At 41.5% G+C, this 21,201-nt stretch overlaps 1 protein-coding gene across 4 annotated transcripts in view; it reads left to right on the top strand.

The window, feature by feature from the left end:
- SLIT3 (slit guidance ligand 3) overlaps nt 1–21,201 on the top strand; it is a 1,179,950-nt gene that overhangs the window by 978,999 nt on the left and 179,750 nt on the right. For all 4 annotated transcript variants that reach the window (XM_019506517.1, XM_019506518.1, XM_019506516.1 and 1 more), the window contains 3 exons: nt 13,753–13,821; nt 15,402–15,473; nt 15,658–15,729. In XM_019506517.1, the coding sequence (XP_019362062.1) occupies nt 13,753–13,821; nt 15,402–15,473; nt 15,658–15,729 (213 nt within the window). The remainder of the gene's footprint in view (nt 1–13,752; nt 13,822–15,401; nt 15,474–15,657; nt 15,730–21,201) is intronic.

Raw genomic sequence — 21,201 nt, 5'->3', positions numbered from 1 at the left:
TTGGGGATAAGTGACCTGTACAGAGAATGCTAAATCAATATTGCAGGAAAAACTATCAGTGTTGTAGTTGCATATTAAGTGCAACTGCTGCACAAAAATCTTCTTTAATGTTGTTTATAGCTACTAAATCATATGTACCACCAAGTAAACTATAAACGTCTAGGAAATTACTAATCAGCTCATCCTTCTAGTAGTCCATCTCTGCTTCCTCATAATTTTCCCTTCTCATCGCTGCCTCTGCAGTCTGTCTGCTTAGCTTCACTCCACACCTGCCCTCCACACTTGCTTTCTTCTCCCATGACCTATCTTCTTTCACCCATCTTCCTTTACAAGGGGTAGAGGAACATGAAGTTTACTGCCATTACATTATTCACTCTGTCTGTGTGTTATACTAGTTCTTCCCATGTTGTTTCTGTATAGTAGGCACTAGTAGGGTACATTCCCTCAAAAGGAAAGATTTAACTTCTTTTATTATACCAAGTTTATACTGAAGAAAATGCACCATCATCTCGCTAGCTTTACTTGGCCTGAGCTTGTCATCTGTCAGGGATCCTGGCAGGCAGCCCAGCCTCAGTTAATTGCCTAGGCAGACACACCTGCCTTGGGTCTGTGGTTGATAAGCTCTGTCCCCGCCATTTAACCAATTGGCTTCCTGACTGGCTACTGGGAGCTCAGTCTCCCCATTTAATTCCATCTGTGGCACCAGCCTCATCAATAGTTTTGACCCCAGTTTGCTTGGGCAGCTGCCCCATGCTCTCTGGCTTTCCTGGTTCCTGTTTCTGATTTCAGCTCTGTTCCTGGGCTCCAGCTTTGTATTTCCCCATGGATCTGTTTCTTGGTTTCCTGACTGTGCTTGGCTCTGTTCTCAGACTTTGACCTGTGGCTTATCCCTTGAACTTGGTAGCTTGGCATCTGGATTTCTTAATTCTTGCCCTGGCCCTGACCCTGGCCTGTTTTGTGGACTCTGCCCCTGGATTTCCTTTCAGATTTAGTAATTGGCTTGTGAACTCTGGCCCCTGCCTCCTCTCAGTGGCCTAACCATTAGGAAAGACTGCCTACAACCCAATCCCTTAAAGTCATGTATGCTCTAGTCTTTTGAGGCACTGAACCACTTTACCTGAGTCAAATAAGAAAGCTCACTGAAAACACCATAACCAATTCAAGCTTTCTAACCCTCCTAATAGCCCCATATCCACATGGAACTTGGTAGGTGATTGAAGTAGCAGTTCAGGCACATAACTTCAGCAAGAGAAGCAGTTGTCCACAACCAACCCAGTGAGATGAGAGTAACAAGAACAAAGCTGCTGCAGACTTGTCTGTGCCAGCACCAGATCTGGACTCAAATTGCCAAGGGTTAGTGAAATAAAATACAGCTAGATACTGAGAGTTCTTTCAGCACATCACAGTATATCTATCGTTGACTCTATGCACCTGGGGCATGTTGGAAATATGATTCAGCATAATCTCTTAATTTATCACTAAATATTCTAGTAGAAACCCCACTGTTTTCTTTATAACTCCTCTTGAGTAAATATAGAAGTACATATGTCTGCTAATTTATTTTAGAAGTGTCTGTATCTTCTTCCATGTATGGAATTACATGATGTATTTCAGTTTTCCAATGAAGGGTCTTGCAACATTCTTCCAGGCTTTGGATTTGATAGTTTTTTAAATAGTATCCATTTCCCATACTAGTTATATGTATGGGGTATATAGCTCCAGGACTGGGTCCTGACAGAGCTCCATATGCATTAACAAAAGGCTGGCTCTGAATCCTTTTGAAGAGATAATAGAGTTATAGGATTGGAAGGAAATATCACTAGAAGAGGTAGGGCTGAAAAGACCGAGGGCTAGGGCTGAAAAGACCAAAACTGGGTCGTGAGAATATATGAAAGGGTCACAAACAAACTTTAAAAATGGATTCTCCTTTGGAGAAAAACGTGGGAAAGCATGGCTTTTTCCTTGCAGGCTGGCAGAGTTCCATCCTGCAAGGAGCTGCTTGAGGCCCCCCTGCCCCATACACTCACCTCCTGCCCCACACACTGAGGGGCTGGGGGCAGGGGCCAGCCCATTAGGAGTGAGGGACACTGGGTCGGGACTGGCCACCGATGTTTACAAGTGGGTCCTGGTACCTAAAAAGGTTGAGAACCACTGGTCTAGTCGTACGCCCTGCTTAGGGCAAAAACACCCCTGACTAAACCCTCCCGGAAAAATGAGTGAACACTGATGTGACATCAGCTCCAGAATGACACAAAGACCTGTAGCAGAACCTTTAACCACCCTGGATACTTTATGTGTGACCTCAGGGTAGCTGTTTTTAGTCAGCAAGCCTTTAAAAACCTATTCTAACAGGAAATTGTGGTGCAAGAAATCATCCACAGACCAGATTTTGTTAAGTATATTTTAAACAGGGTCTATGGTTTCTTATCCTATTATTAGGATTAGATTTTGTGACCCCTTGTTCTTATAGTATTTAACTTGTCTCCCTCTCCCAGCACACCTTCCCTCTCCTGCCCCCTCCCTTCCTACCTTTTGTATTCAAATCACTCTTTGCATTCTGTCACTGTGCATGTCCTTTCACGGCATCTGATGAAGTGAGCTCCAGCTCATGGAAGCTTATGTAATATATATATGTGTGTGTGTATGTGTAATATCTATATAATTGAATCCATAAAGTGTAAATCTACCCAGCCTTCCAAATGTGTGTCTTATCATAAATCACCACGATCGCTAAAGAAATTTTCCCCTTCTTACATTTTCCCTATATTCTTCTTATCCTCTAACCTGTCACCGAAAGCTGATATAGTGTCCTCCAAAGTGCATACTTCATATCAAGGATTAAATGACTGCCACCCAACTGGTGAGGACTTAGTCCTATTTTGTTTTACTTTAAACAGCAAGATGAATATAAAATCTGGTTTAAAAGAGCATTTTATAGTTACCAGCAGTAGCAGTATTGTGTGTGCAGTATTTACATTATGCTGTAATATGCCTTGTTCAACCTATTGTGATCAAGTAGGTACAGTAAATATGCTCTAAGGAGTCAGTTGAGATGCATATAGATTTCCTAGCAAATTGTGTGCTATTTCCTAGTGTTGCTTTATTGCCATCTGCCTCAGTGATGCTGATCAAAGTGATAACCCAGAAGTGGAATATTTGATAGAAATATCTGCTTGAAGATGCAAGTGCCTGTACTTTTCTGGCAGTCAGAACTACTTATGCACTAACACTTAACACACAATTGAGGGAATTTTCTTTTTAATAATAAAAAGAGAAAAACAATTTAGCTGAAAGCTGAGACTGACTCGGCTCTTTGCCTGGTTCAGTCAGAAAAGATTTTGCAGGCTGCTTAATACACTGTAGATGGAAAACTCTCAATTGAGAAAATTTGAATTATACTATAAAAGGATATTTTCATTACAGCTAAGATAGAGCATTTAAATCTGTATTTCAAATCTGACAACTTAGAAAAAGGAAATAGATCAACAGTATCAAATGATGTTTTGAGTAAGTAATACAGTTCTAATATATTTCAGAAATCTGACTTCATCACTAATAGAGAATGATGGTTAAATTTAGCTTTGGAGCTCTCGTTTCTCTCTTTTAAACAAAGCCATATTTTTACTTGTCATGATCTTACAGCACAGTTTTACTAGAGCTGAGCCCAGCATAAAACCCTGGGTTCAGATTTACCAAAGGTAAGGAGAGTTCAGAATCCAAGTCTGCCTGTTTTGTTAGCGAACTGTACAACACCCCAAGACATAAGGACCCTTGAACATTCTTATCTTTGAAACCAAAAGTTTGTTAGTGCTTTTCATATTTTTGCTCCCTTATTCTCTCTCTCCTGAGCTAGTGACAGAAGTTACACATAAACCAGTTTAAGTACTCAGAAACTGGTTTAAACCTGTAACAGAACAGAAACACATAAACCAGTTTCAAAATAGCTGAAACTGTTTTAAGATAAACTTGGTTGAATATAGTATCAAACGTAACTGATTTAGATCAAACCAGTTTATGAAACTTCTGTCCCAGACTCCTTCCTGGTTCAAGCTAAACCACAGTCCCCCAGCATCCCAGGATGCTTTGCAGCCATGGGCAGGGCTGTGCTGTCTGCTTGAGCAGAGCAGGATTAGACCTGCCACCTCTGCTCTCTAGCCAGAGCAGCGGGTTGGCTGGCAAAGGGATGTGAGTGGGAATCCAGGCTGGGGACACAGCTCAGTCTGCTTCGTGGGGGTGGAGCAGCCCCTGCAGACATTTATCTACTGGAGTGGAGGGGGCAGGGGCATGGACCAGCAGGCTCAGTCAGAGGGGAGGGAGGGGGGTTTAAACCCCCTCCAAGGCCCACGAGTCCCCAGCCTAGGTCTGCATGTGGAAGCTGGCAACACCCTTCTGCCCTCCCCCACCTCAGTCCCTACTCCAGTGGAGAGCAGGGGCTGTGGCCACACCTGGGCCAGGGTGGGTAGGGTGAGGCAGGAAAGACGGAGTTTAATCCCCCCTCCTACCCCACTTCCACCAGCATGGGACCTCAGCTGGGGTCTGCCCAGCTTTTCCCCCTCTTGCCACTCAAGCAATGGGTGTGTGACCAGATGGTAGCCCAGGCAGTGCCTCAGATGAAGGAAGGGGGAGAGAGAGGGATTAACCCCCCCGCCTCCCCTTTCCCACCAGCATGGGACCCCAGCCAGAGTCTACCAGCTTTTCCCCAGCAGGAGGGAAAAGCCGGCAGTGGCTGGAGTCCCATGCTGGTGGGACAGCAGAGGCAGTAGGGCTTAATCCCTCTCCCTCCCCCCCTCTTCACAGGAGACTGCTCCCCAGGCTGGCATCAGTCCCCTGCCACTTGGGGACAAACCTGACAAGGGCTGCTTCCCCTCCCCCGTCATATTCAGTGGCCTGCTGGGGATGGCCACCCAGCCCTCTCCTTCCGGGGCCTGGCCACGCTTCCCTCCAGCCTTTCAGCCATTACTGAAGGGAAGGCAGGGCTCACTCTAGCGCTCCCCAGCTTCTAACCTGAGCCACTGCAGGCATATGGCTGCATTTCCAGAATCAAAAATGAATGTTTGTTCACTTGTTTCTCACTTCAATCTACGTAGGTTAAACTAACCTGTAAAAATTAAATCAATTCATGCTTGGACTTTTTAAATGTCTGTACTTAGCCATAATCTTTTTTTAGAATAAGAAAATTGTCTAGATTTCAAACAACATTTAGAATATCCCCTCAATAAAGTTTTGAGGTTGACTTAATTTTAGACCTTAAATGGATCACTGGCAAGAGGCACCTATTTTTCCTTTAAAATCCCTTAATTAAAGTGCTTCTCTGCCCTGCAGATTACTGTCCAATTCTGTGTTTTCTTTGTGGCTGCTTCCCTTAGTACTGAATGTTGTGTTGGGTTTGCTTGCATAGCTAAGCAGGCATGGGTTTTTTAAAATAAAATAAAAATAGTTATGTAAAGTTTTCTGTTACCTCCTGTTGTTGCATCACATCAAATCTAAGTGTTCTTAGTATGAAAAGTTAAGGAAAGAGCAGCTACCATATCTCCTGCATGGGTTTTATGTCTCCCATTTTTTTAAGTGAAGTTATTGCCTACGAAAGGTACTGAAGTGAATTTCTTGTAACTGAGATACCATGCCTAAGCTTGGTGCATTCAGCTGTATGGCAAGACATGGTAGCATGACACAACAATGAGCTGAAAGAGCCAGTCTCAGGGATAGAAGTGATTTCCAGAATGAAGAAAATCTCTCTAAGATTTCCAGAATGAAGTTCATTAATCTTTACTGATAGGGTCCAGGGCATGTACTTCAACCTCATCTGTATTTTATTGCCTCTAATAACCATCTGATGGTAACAACTTAAAGTGAATTCTGACCCTGCAGGATTCAGCGTTGATCTGGACGTGAAACTATTGTGCTTAGTGTATGTTGTCCTTAGAGCACAGATATGGAAATCAAGAGTTCAAAGGTCTTCCTTTTGACCACTGTATAATTTGTTGTGTGACCCTGAGCGTATCTCCAGTTCCAGAGAAGAGAACAGATGTTTCCCTACATCATCTAGGGGAGGCGCTGGCCTTCTGGTTTACACACTGCACTGGGACTCAGGAGGCAAGTCTTTTCTGTATCACAAAGTTCCTTTGTGGCCTGTGGAACAAGCAGAGTTTGTGGCCTGGGCAAACCCTGTGGGACAGTGGGTGCAGGGTGGCTCGAAGACCTGCAGGGAGGGGGTTCCTAGAGCAGTGGGTGGCACGTAATTTTGAGAATGGGGCTACAGTATTTTTACCTATTCTGGGAATTCCTAAAGAGTCTGTGGCTGAGCTGCTGCCACTGCCATGGAGTGCTCTGCCTGCCCCAGCTATTGCTTTTAAAGTAGCAGCAGCAGGAGCAACCAGGGACTGTTTTGGAGTCCCTGGCATGGGTAAGCCATGAGGCTGTTCTTGGTACCTGGGTATGGACTCAGGGAACGTGAAGTGATTCCAGTGCCCCTCCTAACTTGGCACCAGAAGTGGTGCCCCTTTCATCCACCCCTAGTTATGTCATTGGGCCTGTAGACATTATTTACTCTGTTTGAGTTCTACCTTTGTTAAATAGGAACTATCCACTCTTGCACTCCTGATCTTGGAGTAGATTTTGTCTGTGTGTTAATTTTAAGTTCCAAGAGCTAAATTTATTTTGTGATGTTGTTTTAACAGTGTGTAGTACAGCAGGCCCTAATCACTGTAATGCTCTTTGAGATCACTGGATGGAAGAAGCTAGGAGTTCAAATTTGATTTTATTAAATGAGTTAATATGCAAATACTTAAGTTATTCAACACATAATTAAACTATATGTTAAATCCATATTTAAGAGACTTGCAATAGAAATCAGTGGTGGAGAACATTACCAATGGCTTCAAGCTGCAGAGTCTAAGGGCATTAGGAATCTAGAGATATTATTTTGGCTTCTAGACAGCTGGCTTTATTATAACGCTGCTGACAGGCACTGTGATCAGTGGTTTGGTAACCATTTGAATCTAGGTGATAAAAATTCAAAGTGCTTTTTCAGTTTAGAGCAGTGTTTCTCTGAATAGCAAATGTCACTTTACTTTATATTTTGCTTCTTTGGCTAAGCATTAAAAAAAGGAAAAAGAAGACTTTCTTTTACATTAACTTGGTTATAGTACATATAACTTACATATAACCTTGGGCATCGATACCTGCATTCTGGGGGTGGTGCTTTAATTAGAGCAGCTCTGAGAGCTGTTCTAACTAAAGTGCCTGCAGTGTCACGTGTATTCAGCATCCCATACTTCAGAATGGCAGTGGGGATGATTTAACTTAGTTAAAGCACCCCACCACCCTTTGAAATGTGGGGACACTGAATACACATGACACAGAGGCTGTTGGAGAACACTAATTAGCACACTCCATCAGACTTGCAGCCAGTGCATGCTAATTAGCATGCCTCACAGCAGAGGTCCATCATACGTATAGGTGCCCCTTATGTTCATCATTGTAATCAGTGAGGATGTTGAGATTTTTAACAGCAAAATCTAGTATTACCCATCTGGTACTATATGATTAACTCCTTTTTGTTTAAGCAGGTTCTCTTTTTAGATGAGGACTAACCACTGAGGGAAGACATGATTGTTCAATAAGCCCCAATTCACTGAAGCATTTAAAAATCAGGCTTAAGTGATTTATTGAATTGGAGCCTGTATTAAATTAGCACTGTATGTCATAGGAATAGTTATATGATTTGGAAATATCCATAAGTTCCCCATTTAGCTGAGTCCTACGTTGATGCTGTTGCTTTTTTTAAACCAGCTCAAGAGTACATTGTTATACAGTAAAAAGCTGTGGTGATTTTGAATTAATGGAACATAAATGCATTTTGGGGAGAAAAATGTTTCCCAGCAGTTGTAGCTAACCCTTGTATAATGTGGTTGAATGTTAAATAGGTGACCTTTTTCATCTACCTTCAATTGCCATGTGTGAAAAGTATATATTAAATACTTTTCTTGGTTAAAAGTGTTAGGAAGCCAGGCAGATAAGGTTCTTTGGGTGAATCTGATATCTTTTATTAGACCAACTTAAATAGTTGGATAACAATTATTAAGCAAGCTTTTGGGTTCAAAACCCCTTTGTTGGGCTAAGGAAGCTTCTGCAGTTGGTGTGTGCTCTTCCTGGATGGAATGAAAAGTAAAGAAGCCAGAGGCTGGGCTGGTCTGCATACAAGACAGGCAGTCAGTGAAAATGTAGCTTGAGGAGTCAATGGGTGAGAGACAGATGTTGTGGGGGAGAGAGAAGGGGGGTGAATAGTGGAGAGATACCTGGGGAGTCAGGCAGGTTATAATGTGTCATAAATCCAATGTCTATATTTAGTCCATGATTTTTAGTATCCAGGAGGTTGATGAAGTGGAGTTCATAGGCTTGTCTCTGGGAAGTGTTTTGTAAGTTTCCTTTGAGGATGAGGACTGAGAGATTGGAGAGAGAGTGGTTTTCTTGTGAGAAATGTGTCTCTGCAGGTAATTGGGTATTCCTGTCTTTGATAGATTTCCAGTGTGCATTCATTCTGGTGCGCAGTTGTTGTTTGGTCTTACCTACATATTTTCCATCAGGGAATTTGGTGCATTGGATGAGATACATTACATTTCTGGAGGTGCAGCTATAAGATATGGGAATGCCGATGGCTCTGATGTGGGGTGTAGTGATTGTGGAGGTGATGGAGATGTGTTGGCAGGTTTTGCATTTCTTGTCATGGCATGGTCCGGAAGCCAGTGTGTTTCATTCCACTGGCATAAATATTACCACTCTGAGAAAGTAGCTTACTATAACCAGGGACAGATCCGGGGGTTTTTTCCATTTAGGAAAGGATTTTGTCTTCGTATAAACAGTCAAAGATATCATGGTCCTGTTGTCTAACCTAATCCAGGCAGGAGTTTGGTTTGTTCCCTATCTCCTCTAAATATAATTCTAGCTTTATGGAAGACCCTGTTCACTTATGTTTACTTTTACATAATGCAAACAAATAAAAGCTAGCTGTCTATGTTTTAGACTGGGTAGTTTGCACAAAAATCTTTGGCAATGTAGCAGTCTGCATGGAGACAGACCCTATAACATGTCAGTAACCTATTATTATTGTTGTTTGCTGTAGTAAATGCAGAGTAAGTACATTTGCTGCCAAAGAAAATGAAATTGTATGTATGTGGTGCAGATCCTAACATGATCATTGCATTATAGTTTCAGCCATACATGCAGTACACTAAGCATTCCACAGTTTGTTAGTATGTTCTCCCTGATGATATTTGGAAACCCTTCGAAGAAAGGCATATTGATTGCAGTGACCCACATCAGTCTTTTGGGAACTCAAGCCAAGGGGCCTTAGAGAGAAGAAATCTGCATAGTTTGCTTTGTAGAGAACTTTTCTCCCATCCACTGTTCTGGCTGAGGAAGTTGGATTTGTTTGTAGAAAAGGCTTCTGGGCCATGTAGAAAATTGGCAGAAACTTGTGGGGTCAAATGAAGGGGTATTGGTTAGGGACACAGGCAGAGAGCAGGAACAGGAAGGAGGAACTTGCATGCCTTCGCCCCTGTCCCCAGCTGAGCCTAGCAACCATACAGCTGCTCCCTGCAGCCCTCAGCTAGAGCGAGGGAGGAACAGCTTTGGGTCTCCCTCTGCACCCGGTCAGCTGAGGACAGTGGCAGCATCAGGGCTGGGTGGGTCCTCCTTCCTGCCTGACCAGCTACGCAGTGTGCCCCACCAGCCCGGGGGTTTCAGCCACACTTTGCTCCCATCTCTTCTTAGTCTGAGGGATGGTGTACCATAACCTGCCTTTTAGTAAATCCTGAATCTGACCACGGTCACATTGGACAACATGTACGGTGTCAATGGGGTTCTACACATCTCTTTTCCTTGCCACTGGACTCTCCACCTCAGCACCACAGTTCCACTGGAGCCTCAATACTATGACTGCTGCTCCCCGTCACTGAGAAAAGGAGAGCTTCTTGGAAAAAAATCAAGATGTAATATTTTAACTGATTTCTGGACAGCCCAAATAATAACATCCCCAACCTATCTAGTCATAGCTGCTTCTTTTCACTACTGTCCCTGGACAACCCTCCACACGTTTCTGGGGAGCAAGATGAGAGTAATGTGAAGGCGGCAACCCCTTTCCCTGCCCCCCTTTCAGGGCAGAAGGCCTCCTATTTTAAAAATCATCTGGCTTAGTGATTTTTTAAAAAGTGATTGTGTTTCACGACAATACTCCTTACAAAAAAATGGCTAATGAGTTGATCCATTACTTCTACAAGGGTCTTCAGTTCTAGAATGTGACCATTTCAGAGTTACAGCAAGAAGACTTAGGGCTTTGTTACACCATATATTGTGAGTCACTCGAATGTTGATCAGCATTAGTGCTAGCTTGAGTTTAGAGCTGGCACACGTTCAGAGCAGGAGGGACTTGGGGGACTGAAAGGAAAGAACCACCCATCCCCAATTCCAGGCTTCCCCCCTGCCTCCTGGGGCTCCTCCAGGTCCACCTAACCCTCACGGTCCCCCCACCTGGCTTGTTTACTTGTGGCTGCCTGTGCTGTCTGTCTCAGGAGAGCAGGCAGGGGAAGGGTTAACCTTCCTGCCCAGCCCCTGCCTCACTCCTGGGCAGATGCTTTTTTCTAGGCTGACCTGGCCCAGGGAGCCACAGGGCTCTGTGGCTGGGCAGGCAGATTAACCGTTCTTTGCCTGCTTCCCTGGGATACAAAGCACAGGCAGCCACAAGTAAGTGGGGGCAGGGAAGGGGTTGGGGAGGCAGTGAGGGAGGATCTGAGATGCTGGGAGGGGTGGCGGGAGGGCAGTGAGCCCGATCTGAGCAGTGTGGGAGGAGGGGCGGGTGGAGTGTTTACACTAAGGTGTACATTGGAGTGGTTGCAGTTTAGTGTAACAGAAGCTGGGTAATGTGGATCAGAGATAATCCTGCCTTGCAGTAGTGTAACTTTGAGCTACATAACAAGTGCTTAAAACTAGTTTTAGGTGTTAATGTGCAGAGAATGCAGGTGTTAAAAGCTCCAGGAACTGCCCAAAATTGTGATGTAACAAGGCCTTTAGGCAAAACCACATTTTGGTTCTAAGGGTTCTGAACCTTCATTATTCATCTCAGTGGAGGTTACTGGGGTAAGGAAGGCAGGATTTTAAATACGAATATGAAAGGTCTGATAGAAGGGAAAGACAATCCATTCAGATTGCTTCAGCCCAGCTATTAAAAGTGAATGCACTGTTTCCCACTCAATGTTACTATCTGCTAGCTATTTGAAGGATGTAATCATCACCGCTGTTTTTGTAATTCTTCCATATTTGCTCTTTCCCCACCCCCAACTGGTATTTATCCAGTACCAGGCTTAGCTTGCCCTAACAGTGTAAAAAAATATGCTGGGAAATGGCTTTACAAGAAAGGACATATTGAGATGCATGTAACTTCTTGAATGTATGCAAGGTGAATTTGCACACAGATGTGGCTAGGCATGTTATTGACATGCAACTTCTTATGATTAACCATGGAGAGAATTCATTGACATTGAAAAGGGGTGTCCTGGCAAAATTGTAGAATTTTTAATATCTTTTATCAGACTCTGAGCTAATTGATTACTGAAGTGTCACTAGTGTGAAGCCATGTGTAATTTTTCCTAAGAGATTATAATATTGAAGTTGTTTTAGATACTCTAATGACTATGTTAAGGAGTAAGTTGCCCTGATTTCAGAAAAGAGTATCAACATATATGGGATGTATATGCAGCTGTTGTTCAGAGATTCAAAAATGTAATTGAATAATGCCAGTTTGAAATATCTTCATATCTTGACATGTGAGAGTTTCTGATCATATCCCAAAATTAGTGTTAAGGGATATTACTTTCTCAAGATTTTGCATGTTCTCTAGTATAGATAAATATTTCAACATTTGAGCTAAAATATTGTCATGTGTAGGACCCTACCAAATTCACAGCACAAGTAGGCTAAGTTGTAGCTCCTTGAATCTTGCAGGTTCCCCCATATGCCTCCCCTTCCCCACCCCACTCCCAGCCACTGCTTGGTGGAGGGGCCCCGCTTGCAGCTCAATCCTGATTGGAAGAGAAGCAAAAACCATGGTTTTAAACATGGCACTGTTTTTCCCTCCCTGCTGGTCAGCAGTGGGGGCACTGGGACCCCTTGGCCAATCAGCGTCAGAAGGGAAAAACAGTGCCATATTTAAAATAACTTTGTTTTGCCTCCCCACTGATCAGGAGCAAGTCGCACGTGGGGTCCCTCCACCCGTCGGGGGGGGGGGCGCATTTGGAACCTGTAAGATAAAAGGAGCCACAGCACAGCCCATTTCCACCGTGAATTCAACAGGGCCCTAGTCATGTACTTGACAATACAATATGTACATCAATATGTACTCTTGTGCAGAGCAAATTGCAGTGAACAGACTGAACTCCTGTGTTTTTGTTTATTAAACAACCCCCTTGTTTAAATGATCCATGAGTGTAACTAACCTTAAAATGCGGTATACTGTATATTATAATAAATAAGCTTACTGAATTTTTTTAAAGATAGAAATAGGTGTTAGATATTGAATGTTGATGTGTGTCTCTGAGGGCCCCTGTAGATGTGCAGGCAAAGATGCAATAGGATTTGATGCATGATCCACACAGTTGCGCTTCCTGCCATGCCACACATGCATGGCAGGAAGCATGATTGTGGGATTGTGAATTAGAGCCCATCAAATGTTATTGCCAGTGCAAGGGGCTACTAGCCATGGGGGCTGGGATCCAGTGTCATTTGGAAGCTCCTAGGCTTGGGGATACACATGCCTCCCCCCATCTCCTCCCTCCCTTCCTTGGGAGCTTTGATCAGCTGACGGGGCTTCTAGTCACAGGGGCCCCTGGCCACACATTCAACTAATGGTGTGATAGAAAGCAGCTACCTAATTATTCCACATTTATGGACTAGCTTTGTAATTTATTCCTCTTTTTATCACACAGTTAATTGATTGAGCATGTGCTTGGGTGACCACTTAAGGCACAATTAACGGTTAATCAGTCCTTAAGTGCAATGTTTAGATAGGGTCTGAAGTTCTTCCTCTGTTGCATTTTGCAAAAGAAAGGAAAAAAAAAAGAAAAGAATCCTGAAATAGATGCTTCCATAAAAATTTAAATGAGATGTGGGGTGAAAACAATCAAGTGTTTCAATTTGTACTGGTGAAGTAAATGAGGTTCTGATGTACAAATATGAAATAAAGCAACATATCAAACTAGCATTTGTCTGAACTCTGCCTGTACAAGAAATTCTCAGTCAGAGGACAGAAACTGTCTTAATGGGGTCAATTAACATTTGGAGTTCCTAGTAGAAACGTCAATTAAATATAACCTCATAGCAAGGACAGACCACATAAAATTTTTTCCCTTCTTCTACAAGTATCTTTTATGAAGGCCTAAATGATGTTTCATGGTTGTTGTAGGTCAGAGGTCTTTGCTGTATTCACTTCAAATGTCTGGAGTAAACAACACCAGCAAGTTACTCTGGTGCTTTAAATGTGTATAATGTTAGTTTTGGTATGCCAATCTAAAAGATTTGAGAAGACTTTTAGAATGATTTTAAAGCAGTGATGAGTCAAAAAATCCAGCACTGTTTACAGGGTGGGGTTTTTTAAGTGTTGATAAATGTTATCTGTCACTATATGTTGAAGTGATGCAGCCTCATTGGGCAAAAGTTCTTGTTACTATTTTTACCTAATTATCAAAATGTGACACTTTTCAGATACCTGGAAGGAAATCATTTAACAGCTGTACCAAAGGGACTGTCCAGCTTCAGGCACCTCACACTGATGTAAGAAATTCATGGTTTTAATGCCAATAAAATTTGATGATTCCCTCCATCATGTGTCATGAGTGAAATGTAAAGATTTATGCTTTTTGAACTCATTTCTTGGAGATTATCATGTAGGCCAGTGGTCTCCAAAGTGGGTGCACACACCCCAGGGGGTGCGCAAGATGATCCATTGGGGTGCGGGAAGAAAATATTCGAACTTCTATTTGTATTTATTGTTTATCTAAAAAAAAGAGAAAGAAATTAAGCTTTACTAATATTTAAAATACGGATTGACACTGGCGCCCTCACTCAGTCCGTATGTCAGATGGTCACGTGTCACGTATTTATAATTTATAAATAAATTAATATACATATATTGGGGGTGCATGCTCAAAACATTTTTACTGATAGGGGTGCACAATCAAAAAAGTTTGAAAACCACTGATGTAGGCAACCATTTCCTTTGGCTGTTCTCAAAACTGTTGCATCAATGTGCAACAATGTGGCTTCAGCTGGAATTGGCAGGTTTATTCATACAATACTGAGTTACAGCTGGAGAGACTATCAACATGGCAGAAAACATGAATCCTTTAAGCCAGTGGTTCTCAAACTTTTTTTTTGTGGACCACGTGAAAATTGCTGAGAGTCTTGGCAGACCACTTCGTCTCCTTTCTGAGAAAAAATAAATCAAGTGCAGGGCCAAATATAAATATTCTCAGTTGTTCTGCAACCTTTCTGTGGACTACCTAAATGGAGCTTGTAGACCAGTTGTGGTCCACGGACCACGGTTTGGGACCCTCTGCTGTAAGCAATTGTTTTGGATATCATGGCACTGAAAATGAAGGAGATAAGCAAAACCTTTTTTACTTTAATTTATGAGCAGTGGAGTAGTTGTGCTTGTAGGTTCAAAACAGATCCAAAAAAACTCTGTTCACCCTGTTACACCCATGACAGAACTGAAATGCTTGTGAATACTTTTATTTGGTGATATTTGACACACTGTTTTGAGCAAAAAAAAAAAAGGAAAAGAAAGGGGGGGCATATTTTGAAATAGTCTAAACATTTCATTTGACTTTTTTTTAAAAACAAAATGTTTTACTTTTTTAAACCATGAGAAGAATCCAAAAAAGCTTTTTTCTGATCTTTTTTTTTTTTCAGTTCAGCCATCAAAATGAAAAATCAGTTATCTATACATCCCTGGTTTAGGGATCCTCTGTTCATATGTGTAAAATATATACATACACCACATACATAGAAGTGGTAGCCAGATAAATTGAGTGGGCAGCTGTTTTTTCCTTATCTTTCTACTTCTGCATCTCTCCTGGAATCTTTTTTCCCCTTCCAGTTCTTGCTCCTGTGCATTGGCATTGTTCTGCATCCTGAAAATATTTAAGATAGCATCTTTGGGAAATAGTCCAAGGTGACTGGCTTTAGCAGTCTTCCAACATTGATTATGGAAGATGATGGTAATTGATAATAATGGCTGGCTTTGAAATTGCTTAAAATAATTGCTTCTGGGCTCTGATTTAACATTTTTAAATGACTTGTATTTAAAGTCATTTGTATAAATGACATATCTGCTGTGTGTATTTCTTTAGTGACTTGAGCAACAACAGCATCAGCATGTTGGCCAATTACACCTTCAGCAACATGACTCAGCTATCAACACTGTAAGTAATCAGAAGTTTTGGCATCAGTTCCATTTTCTGTTTGGTACGTTATCAGGTGCATTAAACAATTAATGCTTCTCTAGTTATTTAAGTTGGTGGCTTTCCATGCTGCTTTTTAAATGAATTAATAGCAAAATAATCAAAGAAAATATAATGTTGCAACCACATTATCTGATTCTCTTAGGATCTTGAGCTATAACAGACTCCGGTGCATTCCAGTCCATGCATTTAATGGGCTCAAGTCTCTTCGAGTGCTGTAAGTATTACTTATTCAGTGTGTCTGGGTTACAGCTTATTAGGATGCTGTAGATGACAGCAGGGTTTTTAATGAGCAGATTGCTTTTACTTGATTCAGTACACCATAAATATTTTCACACAATTAGCTTCAATGTACTTGTACTTAAATGCAATGCATCCTGTACTGATTGATGCAGGTGAATACTAAGCTTGTCCATAAGCAAAGAGCAACCATATACTTCCAGGATGAATGCCCTCTCTTTGCTATTATGGGGATATGAATGAACAAGAGAAGGCTCTCTGTGAGATGGCGTATAGCATGCTTTTTCAATAGCAGATTCTATCCGAAGACAAAGTGGTAGCTGCCTCCACTAAATGGAGGAATACATTTCTTTCCATTTATTCCTATAGGTCTTACAGAATTAATTGATTTATATCATTTGTATATATTTTTATATTGGATGCTTCAGAAAGCTAAAGATAGAATATTGATCTGATAAGGAATGAGTATTTTAGTACAGCTTGAACTTCTGTCGAGCCATATACATTTTCAACCCCACAGAATTCTATGAAAGCATGAAAAAGTAAAGTCCCCAGAAACCAGTATAATCCAAAACAAACTAAAGGGGAAAAAAAGGGAAGGGTGGTAGGGGAATGATACTAGTCAGGCTCATTAATCAGGGTTGTAGTGCTGCCAGCTGTGAGAAATACAAGACGTGACTGTTCTGTCATGCTCAGGAATGTTGACTCCAGGAAGGTGGCTCTTTTCACTGTAATGGTTAAGCTGGCCAGCTGTGTGATAATGCAGATTTACAGGTAACTGTCTAACTCCAGACTGCAACTGTTAGTTGCAAAAATGCCTCTGTGTGTCATGTTATAGCGCATTGGGACATGATGCATACTATGGTGCCATCTTGTACCTACTGTGGCTAGTGTAGGATTGAAACCATTGGCTCTATAGTGACTTTAGGCTGACTGAAATCTGAAGGCAGGTGAGCTTTTTTTTAAATTTAATTCCCATAGCTCTGTCGCATAAGACATTTTGTTTACCCAGTACTCAGTAGAAAACAAGAAACAGCAGGAAAATTCAAATATCAGGAAAAGAATGGCAACAGCATCTGGTTGTGTCCTTCATTTATTGTTGCACAATTCATTACCTCTGACCTCCATGAATTACTGTGACAAACAAGAAAACCTTCCAGGTCTGTTAAGATCAGACAGAAGTGAGGATCCACCATGTGATAATAACATTACAATGTTTGTTGCAATTTTATTGTGCCAAGCAATTCATACCTCTCTTCCTCTTGCCCCAGTTTAATGCTTGTCACCTGAACTTTATTACTCTGCTTCCTTGCTCTCACGTGCAATGAAAACATTTTTTTTTCTGTTTAGAGTATATTCTTATGACCTTACCTCATTTAAAAGGATGTCCTGCACCTGAGATTTACTATCATCACCTATAAGCCTGTATTTATCCCCTCTTTTATTATTGTAAATTACTTACTAGCCATATATAATCATGAATTAGGCATTATAAAATAGAAGTCCTCAAACTGTTTCATAGTGAACACATATGACTGCCCATTTGCAGCCACACCGACCACTTACTTTTCTATCTGTCATTGTATAGCTAGCTTATTTGTGTCAAGCAAAGCCACTACTTCTGTGGAAAAGTAACACTACAAAAATACTAATATAACTTTGTAGCAGCTTTCAATGCTTGAGTATAATGTTTGGAAAAATTTTTGGGAGTCCATGCAAAGTGACCAGCATAGTGTATAGAAAGGAAACAGAGTTTTCTTTTTTTTTTCTTACTTTCTTTGTTGTATGGATGCAAATGAGAAGCCCAGGAACAATCAGCAAAACTTTTCTATTGATAATGAGTGATAAGGTTACAGGCCTTTCCAGGACAGTATTTTTTTCCCCTTTTTGATAAGTTCTCATGCATAGGGAGCAATGTGACATTCAAGCTTAATTTGAGAGCAGTAAAGATATGTAGCTTTATTTTTATTCTTTTCAGCAGAGGCTCTACATAAACAAGGAAGTGATTGCAAATAAGTTAGTGTGTGAATTTAAAGCAAACTAACTAGTCCACACTGGTACCCATTTAGCTGGGCCATCTAGACCAGTAGCCTGGCACTGAAAAGCTCCATCTTCTGTTGTTTATCCCTCAGGCAATCCAGTTGCTGTCTTCTGCTCCCAGTTACTTGTATGCAAGCTTCTGGTATATTTACCTGGTGTTTTTTTGCATATTGCAGCATACAGGGGATGAAGTGAAGAAATTATAGTCTCTTCTTTACTTTGGTGCTGTGCCCTTATAGATTAGTGTTGTATATTGGGGGCCAGAAACCTATGCCCAGGGCCAGATCTGGTCTGTGAAGGTCCACTCTAGCACAAGGGATTGGTTTTACAGAGCTCCTTTGAGCCATCCCCGCCACAGCACTCCTTTTTGTTATAGACCATGCTGCTCTGCTATGTCTGTGCTTACTCTCACCGCAGAAGGGATGAGCAGTGAGGGTAAGTGCAGGCAGTTGGCTGCTCCAAAGTGAGGGGAGGGGAAGAGACTTGTGGCCCATGCTGGGGGCTGGGTTGTAAACTGTGGCCACTGTTGACAAAAGGTCACCAACCCTTGTGGTTTATGGTTATTCTTGCATTTTTGGCGTCAAATATTAAAGCTAAAATGGGAAAAGGAAAAAGATTAATGGTTGAAAGTTGGTTGTTGTAAGAGTTTCAGACAGTGTTTGTGGGTTCACTTGGGGATTAAAAGAAGCAGGGGTGATTGATGTTAAGGCACATTTCTGGGTATCAGTTTCTAAGCCATGTCACAGATTTCCTATGCGACCTTGAGCAAATTTAATCAGTGTACCTCAGCTTCCTCATCTGTAAAATGGGATTAATGCATAGCCATATCACTGGTATACTGAGGCTTAATTAAGTGAGGCCTGGTTCTCAGAGGTACTGAGCACCTGCAGATCTCATTGACTTCATTTAGAAATGTGGGTTCTTGGCCCTGAGTATCTGCAATGTGCTCAGAGTACTGTGCTGCAGAATTGCTGTAGAAGAGGTAAATATTATTACACAGCAAGTTGTGAAAAGCTCAGGTGGCTGAGGGTGAGTGCTTGGATTCATAACTGCTGGAAGCCCTTTCTGACCATTGGGAATGTACTCCTAGCCATGTTTCTATTCTCAGTTGTTGATGACACCAGGGAGTTTAGTAGCTGAGTTAAATTCTGTATTAGCTCCTGCAGGCTATCCTGGACTGTGACACAAACAAAGGATAGATTTTAGAGTCTCAGATGCTAGCTCTTGACTTTCTCAGAAGACCTGCTTAATCAAGTCTTAGAAGAGCCTCCTGCTTCAAGGGAGATAACACTGAGCCCTCTCAGTCCTGTGCAGAACAACACCAGTGAAATGAAGCTCAAATGGGACTCTGTCTGTGCTCTGTACTTTTGGAAACCTCCAGATTGATTTGATTTATTATGGCCTACAAAACTCTGGTGTCAGCTACAACTCTTGCCACATGTCATCTACGTTGTTATTAAAAATCAATTCTCCAGAGGGGAAAAAGTGCTTCCGAGTGACAGTGTGCAATCTGTTATTGTCACTTATTTATTATCCATGTTCTGAGGAGAATTTAAAAGAGAAAACATCAGCAAAACAATTTCCACATTTTCAATTTTTTTTTTTTTTTTTTAATAAAAAGTACATACATATCTCCTCATCTTGAACCATGCTTACTTTTAAAGATAACGGACCTCTTTCATGCATGCACCCAGTGTCTTCCCAATTCCTCCTGCTTTCCTTATCTTTGCTCTGTCAATAAACAGAAAACATGCATCTGAAAAGCAGAATAACCGTGAATGGACAATCTAATTACAGGAGCCTCTGGTTCTGCTTCTGTCCCTCCTGCTTCCTTTGTCCTTCCTCCTCAGGCCCCAGTACTGCAAGTGCATATGCATGTGCTCTTCTTTAAGTATATGAAGGGTTCAGCTGAGGTTTATGGGACTGTTCATGTCTTTACTGTTAAACTTGTCTGTTGGTCTTTATAAAACTGGGGCCCTATGGTCATTAGAGGCTCAACCAAATTTTCAGTTAAGGCCAAAAGAAACATTTCCATGCACTGAAAAATAGTTTATTGTTTACTGACTTAACATTCCCCTGCGGGGATTGCCACCTAACTAAATAAAACAACAGACGTGTGCGTGAGAACCTGGAATGAACAATAAACAAAAACACGTGTTTTGTCGTCTTTTGCTTATTCAAGGACCCTGTAAAAAGTTAGTAAACGCACATATGTAGGGAAAAAAAAGAAATTTGGATTTTCAGTTTTATTAATTAAGGATGGTTTTCCATACTGTGCAATCTGTTCAGATGCAGAACATAACCATCATCATATAGAATGTGCCAGTCTTTAATACATATTTTCCAGAAAAGTATGGAGCTCTCTATTGTGGTTCCCCTGTCTTTAATACTTTTTTTTGTCAGTTTAGTTACCCAGGTGTTAATAATGTTGACATAATTTTTCTAATAAGATGTGCTTTCTGGTATCCATGACACATACATCAGCCTTTCCAATGCACACTTACAGCATCCCATTGGCAATCCAGATCTTAAAATGTTAATTTTTTACTTTTTCCTAACTAAATGGATCTGTCATTTGCTAGCTTACCTGTAGCTTACTAAAGGGGATCGATGATATTGCACAGAAGTGAAGCAAAATGCAAATTTTTACAAAATAAGGAGAACTAAGATGTCACCAGAAATCATTCTAAAGGTTCTATTTGAACCGCAGTGTTGTCGGCAAATGAGATGGAAACCTCTCATAGGTGCCTAACAATAATGGCAGAGATCAGAATGTAACATCATAAGGAGGCCATTCTTATTTAAATATGGTAATTAATTCTCTTCTGTGTTTTGAGTACTTAAAGCTATAAGGAGGCCTCATCTTGCAGTCTCCGCACCAATAAAACTACTTCTTATATAAGGACTGAAAGGTAATGAGCTGCTCATCTGTAATATTTTTAATGTGTTCCCAGCACTGGTGTGCTCATCCCTCCAGGCAAGGTAAATATTAAAGGTCTGTCCCTGCTTATTCATGCCAAAAGTGATTCTTAGTGAGCCAAACTCTTAACACTCTTCCAGTGATGTTTCAGCATCAAAGCAGTAGAAACACAGGGCTATTCATTTATAAGATCCTGAAGCAGCAAAGAGTGAAGGTGGAAGGACTGTATGCCTCTCTGTGTGCTATTGATGAATCTTCTGTTGCAAATCTTTGCAAGGCAACAAGATAGGAATTGCCCTGGAATAGCATCATTGTGAATGTCTGGATGATAAGCAAACATTTTTTAAAGGTGCGCTGCAGGCTATGGTTGTTTTTTCACCAGCGCTACTATGGGAAGGGCAGGATGTAAAAAGAGACAGTTTGTTTTCATTTAGGGATACTGTTTTCTCCTTAGGGGCCCAGATAGCTCTTTTAAGTGAATTTTATATG

The sequence above is a fragment of the Gavialis gangeticus genome, unplaced genomic scaffold (assembly GCF_001723915.1).
Source record: "Gavialis gangeticus isolate Ggan-Ray unplaced genomic scaffold, GavGan_comp1, whole genome shotgun sequence".
Classification (NCBI taxonomy): Eukaryota; Metazoa; Chordata; order Crocodylia; family Gavialidae; genus Gavialis; species Gavialis gangeticus.
Note: the sequence above shows the minus strand (reverse complement) of the source record. Positions and strands in the feature narration are given on the sequence as shown.